The sequence below is a fragment of the Fundulus heteroclitus genome, chromosome 18 (assembly GCF_011125445.2).
Source record: "Fundulus heteroclitus isolate FHET01 chromosome 18, MU-UCD_Fhet_4.1, whole genome shotgun sequence".
NCBI classification, from domain to species: Eukaryota; Metazoa; Chordata; class Actinopteri; order Cyprinodontiformes; family Fundulidae; genus Fundulus; species Fundulus heteroclitus.
In genome coordinates, this window is record NC_046378.1 from 18,357,879 (window position 1) to 18,379,196 (window position 21,318).

A 21,318-nucleotide genomic window follows, 5' to 3' on the forward strand; every position below is an offset into this window, starting at 1 on the left:
AACGTTTAATTTTTCTTATCCCATATTTAATGAAAAAAAGAGTCAGCAACATTGATTTTTTTTTTTTTTTTTTTTTGGTGCAAATTCCATTTGGGTGGAAAAATGCAGCATTAATAAAGAAGAGAAAGGCCATTTTAATAATTTGTGTATTCTTTATAATTTATTTTCACAAAAACATTATTTATTTAGTTTTTACCCTACAAAACAAATATTTATCAGTTTATTTAACGTTTAACCTCTTAAAAGTCAGCTTTATTAGGTAAAGTAGGCTACATATTTAAGAGGGAAAAAGCAGATTTTTGTCTGTAAACTGGTAGATTTACAGACAAAAAAACAAGACTAACCTAGTTGAAAATTATAAAATATGAAGCTATGAAGAAATAAATGTAAAAAGTAAATCTTATTAGTAAACAAGTTATATTAAAGTTTAATATTAAAGCATTTTTAAATTTCAGTCAATGGCACAAAAGAAATGCCTGATGGATCTACTAAAGACTTTTTTATTTATTTTTACAAGACATCTAAACGTAGGCTCCCCCAAGATACACAACCTGTTGAAAATGTAGGAATTTGTCATTTTTTTAAATGACAAATCCATCTTGATATACAAGATAAAACTCATAAAACAGGAAAAACAATTTCCACGAACCCAGAAGGGGTTGGTACAAATCTACATGTGACCGCTGTTAGTGGTTGTATTGCGTTATTTTCTGCCAGCTGAGGCTTGCGCGCTCCTGTATTGATCCTGATGCTGCTGACGCGCAGCTGTCAGATCCTCTCTGCTCCAATCAGCTGGCCCTCTGACTCTGTCGTACGATGCTCCGATCACGGTGCCTTGTTTTCATCATTTCTTAGCTCCATCCAGCGGCTCCGCGCTTCAGTCGGAGGGTGAGCAGGACCGGAGGCATCCTGGGAAGGAGACTGCGCGCATCACACGCTCTCCCGTCATAGGCCGAATGAATCCCCATCAGTGACCGACGCTCCGATCTCCGCGAGGCTCGACGCGGATGTGGCGGGGAGGAGCGGCTTGGTCGGAGGACGGATGGGGCCGTGCAGACTCGCAGCCTCTCTCTCCTCCAAATGAACGGCGTCACATGCTTCGGCGCAGCGCCTCGTCGCTTCAGATGAGACGTGTTTTGGTGAATGCCGCAGCCTGCAGGATTTGGAGCAGCGCCGGGGAGCAGCATGCCCGCCGCATCACAGGACGTTTTATTACGCGTCGGTGCCATCTTCTCTTAAATCAGCCTGGTGAGCATCACTTTAAAGGTAAGTACGTTTCTGCCTTCGTCTTCTGTTGATTTCATGATTCTTTAGCAGGGGCGCAGCTACAAAGTTTCCAGTGGGGGCTCTTATCCTGGGTTGGGGCACCAAAATTAAAGCAATAAGTGAGTGTTGCTTTGCTGTTGTCATGTTTAGAGAAGGCATTAAATAGATCAGAGACCATTAAAAACTGGATGTTGGCTGTGAAGGAGGAAAAATGGGGATTGGATAAACGAATGAATGCCAACCCTTGTTGGCATTCATTTAACCTTGTGATGTTACAAAGTCAAGCTTCAGTGTGTTTTATTTGGATTTCATCTGCTGAACACAAAGTTGTCTGGGATTGTTAAGTAAAAGAGACAATTTAAAACATTGTTTACAGTTTTTTTAAAGATAAAAAGAAATAACTAAGGAGCGGTGCTGTGTGATGGTATTCATCCCACAGTCTACTTTGTGGAAGTCTATTTGGTTATATCTTCTATTTTATAATAAATTCTTACCAGACAGACTTCCACGCAGCAAAAAGCTGGTAGCAGCTTCCACAGCTCTGCACGGCTAAATAGCTTCTGGCAAATTGCAAACTGGACTTTTTAAAGCTTCATTTAGCAACCGTTTATCTGATCTTCCTTTAAAGGGGCATGGTGCAAGATTTGAAGTTAAATATTATTTTATAATATCATTTTCTTTCCCATACAGGCCCTTACTCAACTCAACTCAACTCAACTCAAACTTTATTTATAAAGCACATTTAAAACTACCGGGGTTGACCAAAGTGCTGTACAGAAATCACAGTTGCAGAGTATAAGATAAAAACTGAATGCTAAAATACATAAACACAGTGCAAAAAGAAAAAATTAATGCAGATAAAATATAATAGGCTAAATGTTTCAATTTAAATAAAATAATAAATAAATAAATAAATAGTCTTCCTCTATTTACCGCAGTTGTCTCTATATATATATTGGCTGGATATTATGTTCACCTGGCTACTTTGTTGAGTCTCCACCATTATTGATGAATTAGCAAGAGAACACGGGCTAACTTCAACATTTACAGCTTTTTTTTTTTACCCCAGAAGACATTACGCCGCAAAACAAAAGACCTGTGCAGTCGCAGCAGCAAATGACAACACTGGTGTCATTTCGACTTGTCACCAGAGGGGGCAGACGTCTGCAAAAATCCTGGAATTTACGCAGTGCTCCTTTAAGATCATTCTTGCAAACTGAGACTTGTCAACAGATTTCCCCACCAGAGCCGTGGATTTCTGCAGCTTGTCCAGATTTTCAGATACATTTTCTGCTTGCCCGGTGAACAATCATGTCTTGCTGGATTTGTCTGGAAAAATAAGTCGTTTGGAAAAAAACGCCAGTGGTCAGGTACAAATTGAGGACACGTATGGACTAAGGAGCGAACAGACTACAAGTTTTTTCCCTCACACACCAAACTAAACATCCACCATCAACCTAAATGGGCCCAACCCCAGAGTAAAAAATGTATTGCCTTTCATTTCTTAAAATCATACAGATATGTATATATTCTGCATGTGAGACTGTCCATGCGGCTTGGTGCACCGCTGGTCATTTGTACCTTATTTATAGCATCAGCGTGACCTCGATTAAACAGATATTCTTCTGTTGAAACGGCCTCACTCAGCAGCTGGAGCTCACAGAGTTTCACAGAGCGGTAAGTCATGAAACCTCTTATTTGCCGTCCCTCTGTTTGTGCAGACTCCTGCGGCCATGGGTGAGGAAAGCCGCCTCTCTCAGCAGATCCAGAGCGTGGAGAGGAGCGTGGTGTTCCTCAGGCAGGAGCACCTCACTTTGCTCCATGGCCTCCACCTGGAGATCCTCTCCCTGCAGAAACGCTGCTCAGGTGAGGGAGGTGCAGCTGCTGCTGTTACAGTGCAGCTCCAAGAACGTCAGACACGGTTTGATTAGGAACCTTTCTTCTGCAAACTGGTCTTTATACTTTTTCTCTGTTGCAACTAAGCATTACAAAAATGTAATGTATTGGAAAATATTTATAACTCTATTTGAATGAGTGTGGATTAGATTTAGGTTTACTTTCATTGCACATCTCCATGTGACAAAAGCAATGAACCTGAAGAGGTGTGTATGTTTGTCGAGAGGGATGTGATGAACAATAAATAGCACATAATTACTAATTTGCATCAAATACATAAATGTAGAGCATCAGTTATCATTACTTTGTTTAACGTTAAACAAAAAGCGACACAGAGCCTGTTTTCATAGGTCAAAGTTTGTTTTAAAAAAACATATTTGAGGAAGTTTGGCAAATATAAAACGTTATTTTCGGCACATTGTTCTTTCTTTTCCAGCGCCATGATATTCTAATCCCTTTAAGTCTGCCTCTTGGTCACGATTGTCTATGTCAGACGTCCCAGGCAGAGAAAGTCCATCTAACTGTCCATGATGTTTTTTTAAGAGGGCAAAGCATCGCAGGGATCTTCAACTCCAGTCCTCGAGGGCCTACAACTTTAGGATGCGTCTCTGTTCCAACCCCCCTGAATAGAAATACTGAATTACCTCCTTGGCAGGTCAGCATGTTTTGGAAAGGTCTGGTCATTAACCGTTCATTTGATTCAGGTTAATTGGAGCAGGGATGCGTCCAAAAGTAGCTGGACAGCGGCACTCGAGGAGTGGCAGACCCCTGCTAATGCATAGCACTTGAAATATGATCCCAAATAATTACACAAATTGATAACATGATCTCAAGTGGGATTTGATCAACAGTTATTCCCCAAATTATTCATACCCCTGGCAGATTTAGATTTTCAATGATCTTCGTTTAGCTAAAAAGTTTATTTCTGACAGGAAATTAAACTCTAATGATAATAAATAAATGTATCAGAAAAAAAATTTAAAGAAAATTGAATGTTGAAGATTATTCTTCCACTTCTCAATATTTAGCAGTCAAACCTATCTTATAATAGCAGACCAGGTCTCTCCGTGTTTCCACTAGCATTTTGATGTAAGTCTTTGGTGATGAGCTTGCAGTCTTTGCGGTTGGAAGGCCTCCTTACCATCACCCTAATCTGTAGCTCCCTCCACATATTCTCCATCAGATTCACGTCTAGACTCTGGCCGCTCGGATACGTTAACAATACTTTCAGTCAAAATAAATCAGCCATAAATTGAAATCATGTGAGCTCAAGCAGGGGGATCTCTTAAAGATGCAGGCCAGTGTGCCTTGAGGACCAGGGTTGGGAAACACTGATTTAGAAGTGTTACTTATAAAGATAGTTTAAGAAACATGTTTAGAAACAGATATTTTTTTTGTGCTTGAAATTTTATAAATTTGTTAAATATGATACAGTTAATTTACTGTGACAATTTCACCCTCCAGTCATGGATTTCCTCCTCTTTAAGCATCTATTGTATTTTTTTTTTAGTGGCCACGGCTCTTTATCTATCAGGAAGGAATCCTTTTATCAATCCTTTCTCTTCAAAACAGAATGTTTTCAAAAGATATAGACTCTACATTGCTTTTTTTTAAACTCATTTTTGTAATTTATTATAATCCATCTAACGGTCAGCCCTAATCTAATCAAAAAAGGCAGACATTGTTTAGTTAGTGTGTTTACATCACCATGAGTCAAATTCAGACAATGGCTACACGATGACATCATGCTGCTTTCCTGTTTGGGTAGTAATGGATTTCTCTTCCATGCGACCATACTTCCACATCCAAATGATTTACAGTGTTTGCTGGAAGATATTATTCATTTTAGATGTTCATTGACATATACATATATATATCTATATATATATAGATATATATATGTAGGAAGAGAGATATCGCTTTTGCCACCACACAATACCCTTTAATCTAAATAAGGGGGGAAAATCAACCCTAACTTGGAAAAAAAATAATTATTGGTGTGTGTAATTGCTTGTGCATTAATTGAATGGCTGCAGTAATCCTTATAATACAGGATTGCAGTGCACAGATACAGGGGAGAGCAGAGAGGGGGGGAAGGGTTTGTGTGTTCGCGTGACGGAGATGGATGGCTCTGTGCCAGTGTGACCGCTTGTGCTGAAAACGACCCCCTTCATCGCTCCTTGGCTCGGCTCCCTCACATCTGGTCAGTGCAGCTGTGAGGGGTGGTGACAACACTAATCTAAAAAGACAAACGAAAAAAAAAACATTCTCACCTACTGTTTCATTGTTTCATTAGCTGCGTTTCCATTACAAATGTGCGCAAAACTTTAGCGATTTTCTGCTAATGTATAAAAACAAAAAGCAATTTTGGAATTTCGCATTTCCATTAAATAATAAATGCAATTAAAGTGACAAGTCAATATGTTTGTCTACAATATAGCTCATAAAAAAAAAAAAAAAACAGTGCCGACTGATATAAACACTTAAGGCGTTGGCGTGACAAGCCCCTCATACTTGGGGACAGCTTGGGAGATTGAGTTTACAGAAGCGCTGCTATGGGTTCAACACTTCCTGTCATCTTTTTCAACAGTAAAATCCAGTTGTTGATCCTGTGACTCGTGGGATGCGGAAAAATATTTGTTTGCAGTTTTGCAAAATACACCAATTTCGATTTGGCCGGGGGGAAAAAAAACACCTCAGAAGCAAAACCTTTTTAATTCAACAGTCTCGAGATAGTGAAAGTGCTTTAAAAATATTACAAGCTAAAGACCTTGGTATCTTAATACGACGAGATAAAAATGTCGTTGTCACAAGAAAACAAGCTCCAGAGCTTAATATCTCGGGATAATGACAGTCTTCACGACAAAATAACCTGTTATATTGACAAAATGAAATTTGTTGTCACAATAAAATTTAATTCACCTTCAGAACCTGGTGACCAGGCAAATCAACCAACACAAGGAGTGACCGATTTAAAGAGTTTAATTTCAATAAACTGGTGTAGCTGGAACAGGAAACAACTGGAACTCGTATCAGGATCTCTGTAGAGAGGAGAATACGGTCAGTGGCCAGGAATAACTCGTTGAGGTTGACAACACACTGAATAAACACCACTAACCTTCTCAGATGCCGGGAGGTTGCACTGGGTCTGTGGATTGATCCTGACAGCTCCCTCTGGAAGATCTGAATCACTTGGTGCCTGATCCAAATCTTGTCACTTGACAGGATAAGGGTCAGATGTCGTCAGTTCAGGGATCATGCACAGGGAGACAGTCTACAGGGCAGAGATGTCCAGAAGAGCAAGGCATGAGAGCAATCCAGGATCCAGGCGAGAGAATCAGTAACAGGAGGCACCTCAATGCAGAGGTATCCAAGCAGGGCAGAGACAGGAGACAGGTTGAGGTCCAGGCTTGGGTCATACACAGCAGGCAGGAGAATCAAGAAAGGAGCAGAAGCAGACAGGCTTGGTCGACAGGCAAGGCAGGAGGTCAGTGTCCAGAGATCAGAAGCCAACAGAAGTATCCGACAAGGGCAAGGCAGGCGGTAGCAAAACAGGAACGAAACAGGTCAGTAACAGGAGGTCCATACTAGGAACGCTGGATGGTCTACTCACACTATAGCTTTCAAGAATCTGGCGCTTACATACTGGGAGTGTCAGGAATATATAGTGGTCCTCCCAGGTGCAGCAGCTCCCAATAATTACAGCTGCTACAGGTGTGAGCACTCGGTTTAGATTGCCAGTGCAGCACAGCGAGTAGGGAGTGACGTCATAGGACCGCAAACAGCAGCTTCTCAGGCAGGAACAGACAGGAATCACTGCATAAAACAGATCTTGTTATCTTTAGATGAGATAACGAAGGGGTTGCCACAATAAGCTCAAGATGTCATTATCGTGAGCTAATAAAACAGTTTTGAAGACATAAGCTCAAACTCTTGGCATCTTGATATAACAAGACAATGAAGCAGTTGTCACATCAAACGAGGCTGAAGAGCTTGGTACTTTGAGACAATGAAACTGAGATCACGACAAAACAAGCCAGACGTTGTGGTTGTCGAGAGAACGAGATAAACAAACGTCTGCCAAGACAAAACTAACCTAAGACCAGATTTATTTTTTTTAGATAAAGTGATAACTCGTTATCTCAAGAGCATAGCAGGAAATACATTTCCTTGGATGACCCATTTCAGCTCCCATGCAGATGGGTATTGCCTTAATGACGCTGTCTCTCGGTTTAAGCCTTCAGTTTAACAATTTACTATTCAGTATCTTATCTTTTGAATTCCTGGCTGAAAACCCCACTATGCTCACACAGCTTCATCCGGATCATTGATAGTGCATCAGGTAATGCAACAAACTTTGTGTACAGGTTTGCAGCATTTACGGTTGGAGCATACCTACCCTGTGCCATCCATTATTTTGAAGGAGGATGGGTTTTCTTTTAGGGGGGGGGGGGGTTACACTTATTTTCAGTAACAGGGAACTAATTGGATTTGATTATGTGACTTTTGCCACATCTAGACAACCTTAAAGTGATTCTAGAAGTTCTCAGAGTGCAAGAGTGAAAACGCCGTGATGATGTTTGCAGGTGGGATCCGTGTTTTTACTCGGCTCACTGATATGCTGCCCTGAAGGTTGCTGCAAGGTTGAGCCGTGCGTGTTTGTTGTGAACATCAGCTGCGTCTTTGTACTGCTGACCTTTTATTGCTTCCTGAATTTCCTCATCAGCATAAAAGGCCTCTGTGCTGCTGTCTTCTTCAGCTACAAGCCAATTCCCTTTTTAAATGAGCTTTTTTTTCCTCCCTCTCTATAACGTACGTTTATTGTGCATGTCAGTGGGTTCGTCCTTCAGGATATTATCTTTGCAGCGTTCAAGACTGAATCGATGAAACAGAAAACCTCTAATGCTCGGTTATGGGCTGCAGGAGATAACACTGACCTATAAAATATTACTGGATGTCGCAATGCACTGAATGTTCTGTTTTCATTCCTCCTCGCGATCTGCACGCTGTCAATGAATTGACTGCATAAACGCCTTATGGTGCATTAGAAAAATGAGAAACAGAACTTTTAGTATTTTAGCCGTTCTAAAGTTTCCTGTTCTGAAGCTGCCAGTATTCCCGTCACCTTCCTATCCCTTTTTTTGCTGCCGTTACCTCTCCCTTCATTGCCTCTGTCTCTGCTGATGCTAGCTGCATGTGTGGGTGTGTTTTAGCGACTGCAGAGTGAAGCGAAAAGGGTGTGACAAGGAGGGCATGAAGTTGGGAACAACTAACAAAAGCAATTATTTATTATTGTAAATTGCATTTTACAACAAAAGATAATAACCTAAAACTATGCTCTCATCTTCTAATAAAAAATTTTTTTAATAGTTTGCCAAGTTTGGTACCAAAATTAGACAATTTTATATGTCTACTTTTGAATGTGTTTTACGTAAATGTACAGGAAACTCCTTATTTCCAAAAACAGCCATTTCTCGTTTCCAGAAAACTAAACGAGCTATTCCTCGTCCCACTTTTGAGCCGAAGTGTGTCGTGAACTCGCTGACTGAGCAGATGTGTTTGATGCTGACCCTTTAAATCGTCACCGGAGTGACTGACAGGCCAGACACAGGCAGCCATCCTCCTACGACTTCTTGCTTCAATCCGTCTTTGCTGGAAACGTAGAAATTAATGAAGGAGGACCACAAACACATTAGGCTGATCCATTATATCTTTGAAAGCCCAAAGCAAATATGAACTTCTTATGATAATACTTATATCTATACTTCATATTGCATTGATGTGTAAAACTATTTTCAGCCCTGGATTAGCAAAAGATGAATACAAAACATTGATGAAGGTATTTTTAAAGATCTGAACTGAACTGTTGGTTGTCAGACCATGCTGCATTCAGGTGAACTTCAACAGTGTGGGAAACCCTGAGCCCTTTAGAGCTATTTGTTTACTTATTACATCAGTTTCATCAGTTCCATAATTTTAGCTGTTTATTTGGATTAAACTGTTTTTGTTTCTTTTTTCATTTCAGGCAGGTCCTGTGTTTGTTTCCAATCCTTTTAATGTAGTGTTTGTCTTTCACAATGGTTGCAATGTTTCGTGGTTTCCTTTTCACCCGTAGATTGCCTTGGATTACTTTGCATAATAAATGGAAGCCATAAAAGTACAGTTATGGTGTGAAGATATGGGAGAGAAAGATTCAGATCTGTCCGTAAAATTCCTAAAGCTTTGACCTCTTGATACCACATTTTTCCACTTTTTGGATAAGTTGAAAATGCAATTGTCTTTAGAATAAAATGTTCTCAGTAAAACAAAACAATCACTTATCAAAAAGCATCCGTTATTAATGATTAGCACAATACAACTTGTTCAGACTACGTCACACTTTTACATCATATTTTATAACTGTAGATTAAATAGACTTGCATCTGATTTTTTTTAAAGGCCCAGTGACCCAAACTTTGAGCTGAGTAGGTGGTAGGGCCAGATACTCACGTGTCCTAAATTTCCCCATTGCTGACCTTGATGGCTCTAATACTGTAATTTTTCTGACTACATTTTATAAATCTGTTACTTCCTACAATGTTCAGAACTGGAGAAGCCTTTTGCATCAGAGTCCTCAATAAACAAGAGAAAGCGTCTAGTTTCCCTCTACTTATTAAGCACTTTGGATTTCCTAAAGGCTTCCAACATTTCCTAATACAGCTTTGAAATAGGAAAATGACAAAACCCAATTAGACCTGGAAGCGTTTATGATGCATTAACTGGTTGGAATAAGATCTTTTGTATTAGAGCGGGCTGATCAAGCAAAAAAAAAATGTTTTAAATTGTTTGATCCTTTTAACCTGTGATCAGTCCTGGTGTCTCTATAATTAAGATCATTCCCACTGATTTAAAGAAACATTACAAAGACAAAAAAGATGCACCGTCAGTAAACAACTTGCCTTGCGGTGATCCAAAAGGCCCCAAGCCCTCTTAGTAAAATGCTCCACATTGGAAAAAGAGCTCAACCACAGTCATGTTTTTCCTTTCATTCGCCACTTGCTTATATATAGTGTGTTTAAAATGGAGGTTTATGTTGAGATAAAATGGAGGTTTATGTTGAGATATATAGACTTTAATTGCTTAGGGAATAATCCCACAAAGTGTAATAGGCTGTGCAGCCTCGCCAGCTGCTTTGATGAATGCAGAGCAGAAAGTCAAACGTTGAGCTTGTTGGTGGTTTCTCTTTATTTTCTCCTGAACCGGAGCCACCAGTTGGTATTTAAATACATATTCATTTCAGTGCAGGGACGGTTCTAGACAGGGGCCCGCAGGGGCCAGTGCCCCTGTAGAACTGGTCTTGGGCCTTGTAATATGAACTAATTTAATGTTTTACCTTTGCAATTTTACTTTAATAATGATTTAAAATTGATTTCACCTGTATCGAGATGGGATGACAGCTTTCATCTCCTAGATCGGGGTCTGCAACCTGCAGTTCGAAGGGGCTCTTTGTCTCAGTCGATTACTTAATATATTTAATTAAGAAATATGGTCTGTTCTTTTTTGTTTATTTGTTTCTTTCATTCTTTTGTTCTGTGTCCCGATGAAAAAAACCTTGGCCCCACCTCTGGTAAATTTGTTTTACAACCACCACTGTTTCGTTGAAAAAGCAATAATAATTATTGTCTCTGCCAAGTCTTTGGCATACAGTTTTTGATGATTTCCCATTTTGCCTCGGATGAACTATTCATGAGCTTGCAGAGAATATGCTGTAAACTGTAGTAACGAGCACATGGTAGCAAGTGTAAACAGAATTAATGAACCAAGACACGATTCATCTCTGTGATGCTTGTTTATGTTTTTTTTTCTTTCTCTCTTTTCAGAGCTGACAAGTGAGCTGAAGTCAAAGCCTCCTGGCAGGACCCAGATAGGTAGGCAGTCCTGAAAATTAGATTTTAGATGTTTCCAAGTTGATCTGTCCAGAGTGTATCCCGCCTATCACCCACTGGCAGGTGGAGATAGGCACCAGAGACCCCTCGAGACCCCACAAGGGATAGACGTGTTAGAAAATGGATGGATGGATGTTTCCAAGTTTTTGAAAATTACTTAAAATTTCAACTTGGGTTTCAACACTCAAATTCTTATCTATAGGACCAAAATCTATTTATCTAGAAAATCCATTTATCTGGAAAAACTAGAAGAGTGTAGTACATAATTGTGACGTGGTAGGAAAACAAATGCATTTATCTTTTACAAATTCAAATCTAACATGTGGCATTTAAATTCAGCCACCTGGACAGAAAGCACAAAATAGTGGTGGTGGCAGCGTCATACTACTAAGAACCTTGTTTTGTTTCTACCCTTTATTTAAAACCTGTTAAGTCCCATTGAGGTCAAATATCGCTTTTAAAAGACAGACCTAGCTGAGAGGGCAGCAACAACCCCAGATTAAAAACAACACTTGTTTACTTTAACAGAATTGATGGATTTTTACCAGAACTTTGAACTCATTCACAGCAACATGAGCTTGAAGCTAAAGTTCAAATTGTATATTATTCTAAGTGATTAATGCCAAACATTAATGCTTTCTTGCCCAGTCCAGTTCTTAAACAGGGATTGTGAAACTGCACAAGGACTCATTAAGTCGACCGTAACGTCCGAATCTCCTTGTTAAGAAACAAGTCAAATGGGAAGACCCAAAATCACGTATAGACACACAACAGAAAGGCCATATGGGCATATAAAGACACCTAATTTGCCTCACAATGAAATAGATGGTGAGTCCACAGTAGGGCTGAACGATTTTGGAAAATAATCTAATTGCGATTTTTTTTCTTAATATTGCGATTTAATGCGATTTTTTTTCCAGTTTAATTTATCATGTCTTTTTAAACATATACAAACAACAAATCATTTTGTTTCCTCGCTGTGCAGATTAGTTGCTAAAAGACCCGCAGCATCTAAACTCAGAGCAGTAATGATTGCGTTCTGCCTACGATATATTTCAACCAAAATTGCAATTTTGACTTTTCTCTGCATTAACCACAAGTAACAAAAATGGCTTCTAAATAAAGACGTTTGTAAACAAGGACTATTTAAAACAAGAATTTTTAATGTTTCTATTAATCAGAATATTATTCAAGAGAACAGCTTTTAGTTGATTTGGACATCAATCCTTGTTGAACATAAAGTGCAACCAACAAGCAAGTCTATGTATTTAACTGATTGACCTGTACTTAATGCTATGTATGATTATATAAACTCTAAAACAAGTAATAAAATTAGATTATCTCACTGCTGCAACTGTCTTCCCTTCCATGTGGAGGCAAACCCACTTCAAACATTTTACCAACACCTAATGGACGTGTCTAATTCCCTAATTGTTACATAGCCAAAAATTGCAGACTCTGTGATTTGGAAATTGCGTTTTTTTAAATCACGATTATTTTGAAAATGCGATTAATTGTTCAGCCCTAGTCCACAGTGGGTAGTACATCTCTATGCCCCAGCTATGTCTGTTCACCTCACAAGTATCCAACTTTTTGTATTGCTCTATCACACTTGGATTTTTATTCAATCCGTTACTCTGAAGACACAAAGACAGGCTTACGTTGACGTCACCCTGAGCCTGGCTCTCCTCGCCACCCTCAACCTCAATCCCCAGCCGACCACCCCCTCCCATCCCTCTATGGGGGGGCAGATCCCTGTCAGCCAGCCTCATCCTTTAGCCCTCTTATTCCTGAGAGAGGAGTCTGTGACAAAGCACTTGCAGGCTATGAATGTTTTATTCATTTAGTCATATGTGCCGTTTTGCAGTGTGAAACAAATTGCAGCAGTTCTGCCAGGGTGAGAGATACACACACACACACACACACACACACACACACACACACACACACACACACACACAGCCGGGGAGGCCAGATGCTCCCAACAGCTTCGTCTGATGGCTAATGCGGCAGCAGAGAAAGGCTCCGTTTTAACTCTTTGAGAGGAGAAAGGGGAGTCAAAAGGGGAGTGGGTGTGGCTGCTTAGAATAAGAAGGACGCTTTTGCCTGGCTGCATTACTCAGCCGTTAGATCCTCTTTTTTTTTTTTTTTTTGTTCCAGGGCAGGTTATTCCCCAATCCATCAATACACCATGGCTTTACAAATTGATCCTCTCCCTTTTTCCTTCTCCTGCTCCAGTTTCTACCGGAGGTCCCAGCGGGAGTGTCTGCTTACAGGCTTTGCTCAGATGTAGGGCCTGGAAAAGAGAGAGAGGAAGAGGTGGGAGGAGAGAGACGACGTGAGATGGAGAGGAGAGGAGAGGGATGAGGAGTTAGGATATGGTCCGTGACGGACGTGGAGGAGGGGAGAGGATTTAGATGGGTGGATAGCATTACAGCCATGATAAGGGGAAAGGACGCCCTCTCCGATTTCTAGGGATTTGGGTATCAGATCATATTAAAAATGATCTGGTCTTTCTCGGGTTGTAAAATTACTTGGATTTAAAGGAGCGATAAGTAAGATATTTACTGTAAAATCAACCTCAGTCATTCCCATTTGTCACCCGGGATGGAGGTAACATTCCCTATAAACAACCGCTCCTCTCCATCACTTATGCCTTAGTCACGTTTTTCTACTTTGAAGCCTAAGAGGTACGGTCCGGAACAACTTTGGTTCAGAGTGTAGACCGTGTCTCCTTCGTGGTTCCTCAGCCAATCTGATGAGATTTCCCAGGGATCCAGCATGTGGTGATTTATCTTGGCAAAGGAGCAGCAGCCTGCAAAACATAGAGGGCAGTAAGAAAAGCAGACCAGAAATAGAACAGAATACAACATTGTATATCTATCCTGTGGACGTAAAAATTCACAACAGCAACACACCGTTTAAAAACGGCATATTAGATTGTTGTGACTGGCACGCTGTTGTACCGGTTTGAGCCACAGGGTGTCAGTATTACTTATTTCTCCTTTTACCATGTGCAAAGAAGCTCAACACCTTAAGGTTGATCACGCTGCATCTTTTTAGAAAAATGTCGCCATGAAATGCACTTGATTATTTGAAAGCAGGCCTTGTTTATCTGGAGCGTACAGTGCTTTGAAATGGATTCCCCCTCTTACAGATTTCTTCTGTTTTAGTTTTTTGTCACCATTTGATTGTGTTTAAGACCCTCAAACAATTTTTAATGGCATATAACTATAATCATTTTTTTCCATTGAGTCAGACTTATTTGTATAGTTTTTTTCCTCTTAATAAATTAATACTCGAATTTGTATCTGTTATAAAAAATTAGTTTGATGGGCTAAGAAGTTTAAGAAGAAACCTGTAAGGGTATTTTTTCCTGTTAGTGTTTTAACCCAATACAAGTAACAAAAGCCAACCTTGAAACTTTATTGCAGATTTTCATTTTAGAAAGGGTTTTAGGTCCATTTTCAAACAACTTGAACTTCAGTAATGAAGATTATACACAACTGGATAACATTTAAGACAGCTGCCAGTCTTCTCAGAATTGGACATCGCCAACCAAATCACCAAAAGTCAGACTGTGGAAAGCTCCGAAAAATTGCAAGAAAAGAATCTAAAAACCTGAGTCAGCATGTAAAATATTAAAGATTTACATGTCCTCTTAAACAAGAGCATGACTTAAACCGAATGAACCGAGACTATACTGGAACAATGTTATTTAATTAGACGAGAACAAAGTAAATATGTTTGGCAATAATGCACTGTACCGTGTTTGCTAAAAAACAAACATAAAAAAAACTCAATAATAAAGCACAGTGGTAGAAACATAATGTAGGTTCCAGCAAAGAACAATGACCAACAGTGAACCTCAATGCTGAGGGACATGTGGAGAATGACATGTGATGCAGGTGAGATAATTAGTGGATATGTTGAGCTGCTGAGGCAGAAGTTAAGAAGGGAGGCAGAGGGAAGGGCAAGGAGGCTAATTGACAGAGGGAAAAACACAAGGAAACACTTAACTAAGGGAAAAACACAAGTACTGACCTATGGGACTAAAGTGGAACATACAGGAAACAGAACATAAGAAATTAGTCGTAAAATAAAATATGAGGCAGAGGCCCTTTACAACCTGATAAACAACTAGGAAATGATGAAAACAAAGACACAAATTAAAACCAAAACCCATACACCTAAGGAATATAACTAAATGGGCTTCTAGAAGCAATTGAGTGGGCCATATTAAGTTTTTCTACACAGAGCTCTTCCTTTTTGGCTTAGTTTTTGTTTGTTGCGTAGCGTTTGTATTTTTCTACAACTGAGTTGAGGCTTAGGGCAAACCATTGTTGCTGTGCCCTAACACAGAAAACCTGAGAATTACCACTAAAAGAGAGTGCACTTTATTTTTGCGATGACTGTAGCTGTGGCTTGTCTCTATTCTGTAATGAGCTAATCAAATGGTGTATTTATATGAACAGACAACCTTTATATCCTCTGTTAGATCCGGGAGAAGGAAATTCAAAGAACAAACATTATATGTCAGGGTATAAATAAAGAAATTCATATATTCTGAAGACTGAAGCAATAACCTCTGAAACCTATAATTTTTCTGCCTAAGTGAAGACAGATTTTTGAGGTCAGAGTGGTCAGCCTCTGTGAGTATAATCCTCTCGTCCTCCAGCTCTGTCAGCCGGCTGCACTGACTCAGGGCTTTTCTTCTAAAACTCCCGTGCCTTTTGGGACCGAGGAAGCCCAAAGGTTGCCTGCAAAAGCTTAAAGGCGACTAAATGTTAAGCAGCAGAATCTGTCAGACCCATCGTTGGCAGGAAACTGACAACAAATTAGTCTAACTTTTCGGCTCTGTTGGGAATAATCCTCTTGCACTGCTGATTTGAAGAAAGAGAAGGCGGATAGAAAAGGTTGGCTGTGCAGTGTTTGTACTTTTTCCATATGTCTTCACAACAGCAGATGAAATAGCGATAACACAATATATTAAAGACAGCGCTATGGTCGTTTATACAGTTACTGATGAAAGAGGGAAAGCATTCAATAGGAAGGATCCAACACAGACTTAATTTGCAACGTGCAGAATGCTATGTGTGGGTGAAATCTAACACTGCACATCGATGTGAATATGTCATTCGCGCTATAAAATATGGTGATGGTAGCATTCTGCTGTGGGTGGGGTTTTTGTTGGGTTTTTTCCGCAGACACCAGGAAGCTGTTCAGAGTTGACGGGAAACTGGGTGGATACAGGGGAATCTGGAAACCTGTTATGGTCCACAAAAGACTTGAAATTGCAGACATGGTTAGAGTATCCAAAAATAGTTACTCAAGTAAGAGTAGCACTACTTTAACATTTTTTTGTTTTGTTTACTCACGCAAAAGTAAAAAGCAGCCAACCAAGAATAAGCAAAAAAAAGTATCTGGTAAGCAGGATACTCAAGTACTGATTAACTAATCACAACAACTAATTTAACATTTTAAAATGAGGTAAAAGTCAAGGCAAAAATATTAAGTTATGTCCAAATATGGGTATTTTAACGACTAACACATATATAAGAAAACAATTACAAAATAACTAATTCAAGCGGAAGAAACACTTTTCTTAATAACAGTTTTCAGCATAAAAACGTCTGAGAAAAGTACTTACAGCAGTTAATGTATATATAGTAAGTTAGAACAGTGCAAAGTACTTCCAATATCGTTGCTGTATGGTTACTTGACCTCCAAATGGCTCAATTAGCTCAGCAGACAGAAAATAGCATTAAAATAAGTGGTGGCATCAAACATGGAACAATATAGAGCTTAAGGCTGTAGCATCTAATGGTCGGAACAGATGCTGACGTTCCACAGGCACAGAAGATGCCTTGTAGACACAATTAGTGGCTTACGAGCACTTAATAGAGCTTTGCATGGTTTGTATGATGCAGACTGGTCGTGTTGCCCAATTTTCTGTCCTTTGGGGGGAAAAAAGTGTCACCTACGCTGGACCCTGTAAATGAGCCCTCTTACACCTACTGAAGAGTTTCTGGTTACACAAGACAGAAGATATCAATACAGGATATTTCTATTTTGCACTAAGCATTGAATGCATCTGGATCTGTAATCCGGACAACACCCTGTATCATCTAGTTTACAGGTTGAGCAGAGAAGCAGCATTTCTGGTGTTGTCGTTACTGGGAATGGCAGACAGATAACGAGCGATGTATTATGCCTTGCTGGTTCCAGTGTTGTACAGTAACGATGTAAAAAATACTCCATTACTGTACTTAAGTATATTTTGGAGTACTTTATACTGTTCTCGAATATCTTTTTTTTTTATATACCTTTTACTTTTACTTCACTATGTTTCTGAACTTAATTGCATACATTTACTCCAATACATTTTTAATGTTTGGTTTAGTTACTCGTTACACAAAGAGAGAGAGAGACACTCACGCACGCAAGTGTTTTATTAGCAGGTTTACCACTTTCTGTAGGTTAACTAGACCTGGTTTATCACTTAACCATGTTCTTAGTATACACCCCCTGGTCTAAATTCTGCCTGCACTTGGTTGTGTACAATTTTAAAGTGCACAGCACTGACCTTACTTGAAGAAGGAAAACTGAAAGCTTACAAAAAGGTTGTATTCTGTCTAAATTTGGTCTAAATTTCTCCTGCACTTGGCTGTTTATATTATTTCAAGTGAATTTGACTTTAAAAAAAAAAGCAAAATGACAGACTTCAGGAACCACCTTCGCATGCTGAAACGAATAACTGCGTGTATCAAAGGGCAGAGGGAGCCCAGCAGGAACATTATCTTTCATTATGAGCAGTTTCAGTTCATTTCTGTCTTTTGGTTAGAAAGCCTCAATATTTTCTTACCTGCCGATGGACTGTGCCTTGCAAGTACTTGTGCAACTCAGCATCAATGTACTTCAGTGTATTATTATTGTGATGTTCTGTGATAGACCAACACAAAGAAGAAGATAACTGCGAAGAAGGAAAAGCATACGTTTTTCAACCTTATCGCAGATTCTCTAATTAATTTAGGCCCGGACTTTGACAGGACCATTCTCACACATGGATTTGCTTTGACCTAAACCATTTGAATGTAGCTGAGGCTGTCGTTATGAATCTTGATGTCTTCTGACCAGAGCAACCCCATTTTAGCCGTATCTCATGCCTGGCCTCTCACCAACTTTAAACAGATTGTAAAAACAGAACTAAATATAAGTAAAAAAAAAAAATTAAATGAGTGTATTTGTCCTTGATTTGAGCAGGTAAATAAGATGATTTGCCAATGGAATAAGATTTTTTCCACTTAAAATAGGAACAATTCATCTTCATCATCTTATTTCAAGTGCAGGATGTCTAATTATCTTATTTTAGGGGTTAAGATACTCATTCCAATTGGCAGATAATCTTATTTACAGGCTCAAATCAAGGACGAATAGACTAACTTTAAGAACATTTTACTTGTTTTTAGATCCGTTTTTGCTGTGACCTCTTCTGGGGTTTTATTTTTCCATCTGTTTCTTTCTTCTTGCCACTCTTCCCCAGATTTATTATAAAGTGCAACACTAATAGTTGTCCTATCCTGCACTTGATTTTAAGGGTATCAGAGTAAAAGAGGCTGATATACATGCATGCCACACATTAGACATTTATGTGCAAAGATGTTCTGTTCTTTAATTTAGTGCTCTGCTCTGTTTCTGTCATAGAACTACTGGAGGAGGAGGAGATGCTGGAGGCCCGCTATAAGGAGCTGGAAACCCGTCTGGAAGAGCAGGAGTACACGCTGGGAGAGCTTCGAAAGGAGCTGGGCCACAAAGGGGCTTTGGTGGGAGCCCTCAGAGGCAATCTCAAGGAGAAGGAGCGTCACTTCCTGGACGAGCTTAAACGCCGCAGCCACTGTTCCACCGTCCTGAACACGGAGCTTCAGAAGCAAACCGAGGCAGCGGCGTACCTCTCCTTCCAGCTGCACGCCGCCAAGCAGAAGCTGCACCACCAGAGGATGCAGCAGCGGCAGGGACTCCTCTCCAGAGCCGGCAGTCAGGGGGTCCAGCATGGTGCCGAGCAGAGTTTCCCCCCCTCCCTGGAGCCTCCCCGTCCTCTCCTGTGGTCAAACCCAAGCAGCGTAAGAGCGTCAGGGCGTCTTCGCGGGCGGAGCGCGCCCGCGAGTGTGTCCCCACGGAGAAAGTGCTGGGCCCCGCGGAGCCCACGGCCATGCCGGACCCGGCGCTCTTCCTGCAGCCTCGCAGGCACCGGGCGCGCTCCAGACACACTGTGGCACAAAGACAGCCTCCTCTAGGCCTGGAGAGAGAAGAGGAGGAGGAAGGAGGAGGCGGGGAGGGGCCGGTGGAGGTCCGCGATGAAGCTCCCAGACTGATGTCTTCGGCGGCAGCGACCCCTGCTGCTCAGACCAACGCAGATTAGTGTCTGATCATTTCTGCTTTTGACTACAGAGGGATCACTGTATCTTATCTTCTGGTTTTAGCTATTACGTCTCCTGCAAATACTTTTCTAATATCTACTTTGATATAACCTTGCATAGCAAATGTCAGTCGGTGTCAGAAATTATAGGTTTACACTGCTGTTGGATGCTCTGCGTACTGTGGAGCCTTATTTTTTAAAGCTTTGGTTTGTAAAGAGTGTTTTTGACCTTGGCCCAGCTGTGCGACCCAATCAACTGAGATCTTCCAAGGCCGACTATAAATCAGGCTCCTTGCCCGAGTGTTTGTGTGTCCTCCGACTGAGTCACAGCTGAAAATACCGAAGTGGGAGCAGAGCGCGTATGACCGGTTATCCATCTCTCACCCTCGCCATAAAGAGAAGATAGCAGATCAAAAATGACGCTGTATATTTCTTTCAGAGTTTTATGTGAAAACCAGTATATTGGGTTCCACCTTAGAATTTGAGAGGCCTTTCCAGGACACTTTACGTCAGAGGCAATTTTTGCAATCCTGTTTTCAGAGTACCGATAACTTGAAATAGCTCAAAAGTGAAATGTTTAAACTGAGAGGTGTTGACGTAAACTTGTTTTGAAACTGACGCAGCGACACATTTAAAAACGCAAATGTTACTGAAAGGGGAATACAGCGTCCGTTTTACAACGTTTTTCTTTTCAATTCAGTTCAGGCTTGCATCTCTTGATAATTATATTAAATTTCCAAGTATCAGGTTAAAAAAAAGGTAGGAAGAAAAAAATGAAATTGCAGTTGCCGAAGAGTAACGACGTCGCATAAGGAACGCTGAACTTTGAGATTGCTGTGTAACACCATGGTCACCCAAGATGAAAGCAGGCATAGCAAAGTTTTCAGTTCATGTAATGACATCAGAGTTAAAGGTTGTCCGAATTCGGAGTTCTTAGTGCTGACCCCATGAAAGAGAGGAACAGGAACTAGAAGCTATTATTAAGGTATTCGGATGGAGACGTTGTGTCCACACGTCTCATTTCCGGAACGTATGTGTGTCAAGCATGAACCAACCTTCTTTATTTATAAAATGAACACTGTTTTAGACCAACAGTTTTACAAAAGAGGAAAAAAATAGGTGTATACTATATATATATATATATATATATATATATATATATATATATATGTGTGTATATATATGTATATATGTGTATATATATATATATATATATATATATATATATATATATATGTATATATATATATATATATATATATATATATATATATATATATACACATCTGTAATGCATGCTTTAGGTATTTTGATCTCAGTTTTCCACCTAGCTTTTTGTCCACAGGCAAAGGATCCTTTGAAGAGAGAAAAAAAAAACTTTAGAAGGCAAAAAAAAACTCTGATATAGCTCAAATGTCTGCAAACATGATCACCAGAGTGCACATTTAAAATTATGAAAGTTATTTTTCCATCTTTCATACTAATCTCTTTCTATGGAAGCCGCTTAAGTTGTCAAAGTTAAAACCTGAACTCGTGCCACAGTGCCTGTCTTAACTGATGATCTTCAGGGTTTTCCTTTGGATTTTAGCTTTACAGAACAAGGCCACATTCAGGCGATCCTCGGTTGTGACTCGTTGGACCGTAGTTGTTTTTTTTGTTTGTTTTTTTGCCTGTGCGTCAGTTTGCCCCTTCGTCAGTTCCTACATCCATTTTGTACACACGTTGGCATTTCATCCCATACTAAGCAGCTCCACCGAGGGCGAGCCAGAGGAGGCCACTGGCCATCGCTATTAAAATGGTCAGTGTTATGTGCAT

The 21,318-nt window shown here is 40.1% G+C and overlaps 2 protein-coding genes across 2 annotated transcripts in view; both read left to right on the top strand.

Moving 5' to 3' along the window:
* Positions 1–680: 680 nt before the first annotated feature.
* si:dkey-54n8.4 (coiled-coil domain-containing protein 92) lies at positions 681–20,654 on the top strand. Its single transcript, XM_012877335.3, is given in 5 exon segments — positions 681–1,266; positions 2,988–3,132; positions 11,022–11,069; positions 18,792–19,153; positions 19,156–20,654. Coding segments are annotated over 4 exon segments (894 nt in total). The 5' UTR covers positions 681–1,266; positions 2,988–2,999; the 3' UTR covers positions 19,507–20,654.
* The window catches only part of cluha (clustered mitochondria (cluA/CLU1) homolog a), a 46,253-nt gene continuing 37,923 nt past the window's right edge, over positions 12,989–21,318 (top strand). Inside the window, exon 1 of the mRNA XM_036150006.1 lies at positions 12,989–13,011. The gene's annotated coding sequence lies outside the window, so the exon portion shown is untranslated. The remainder of the gene's footprint in view (positions 13,012–21,318) is intronic.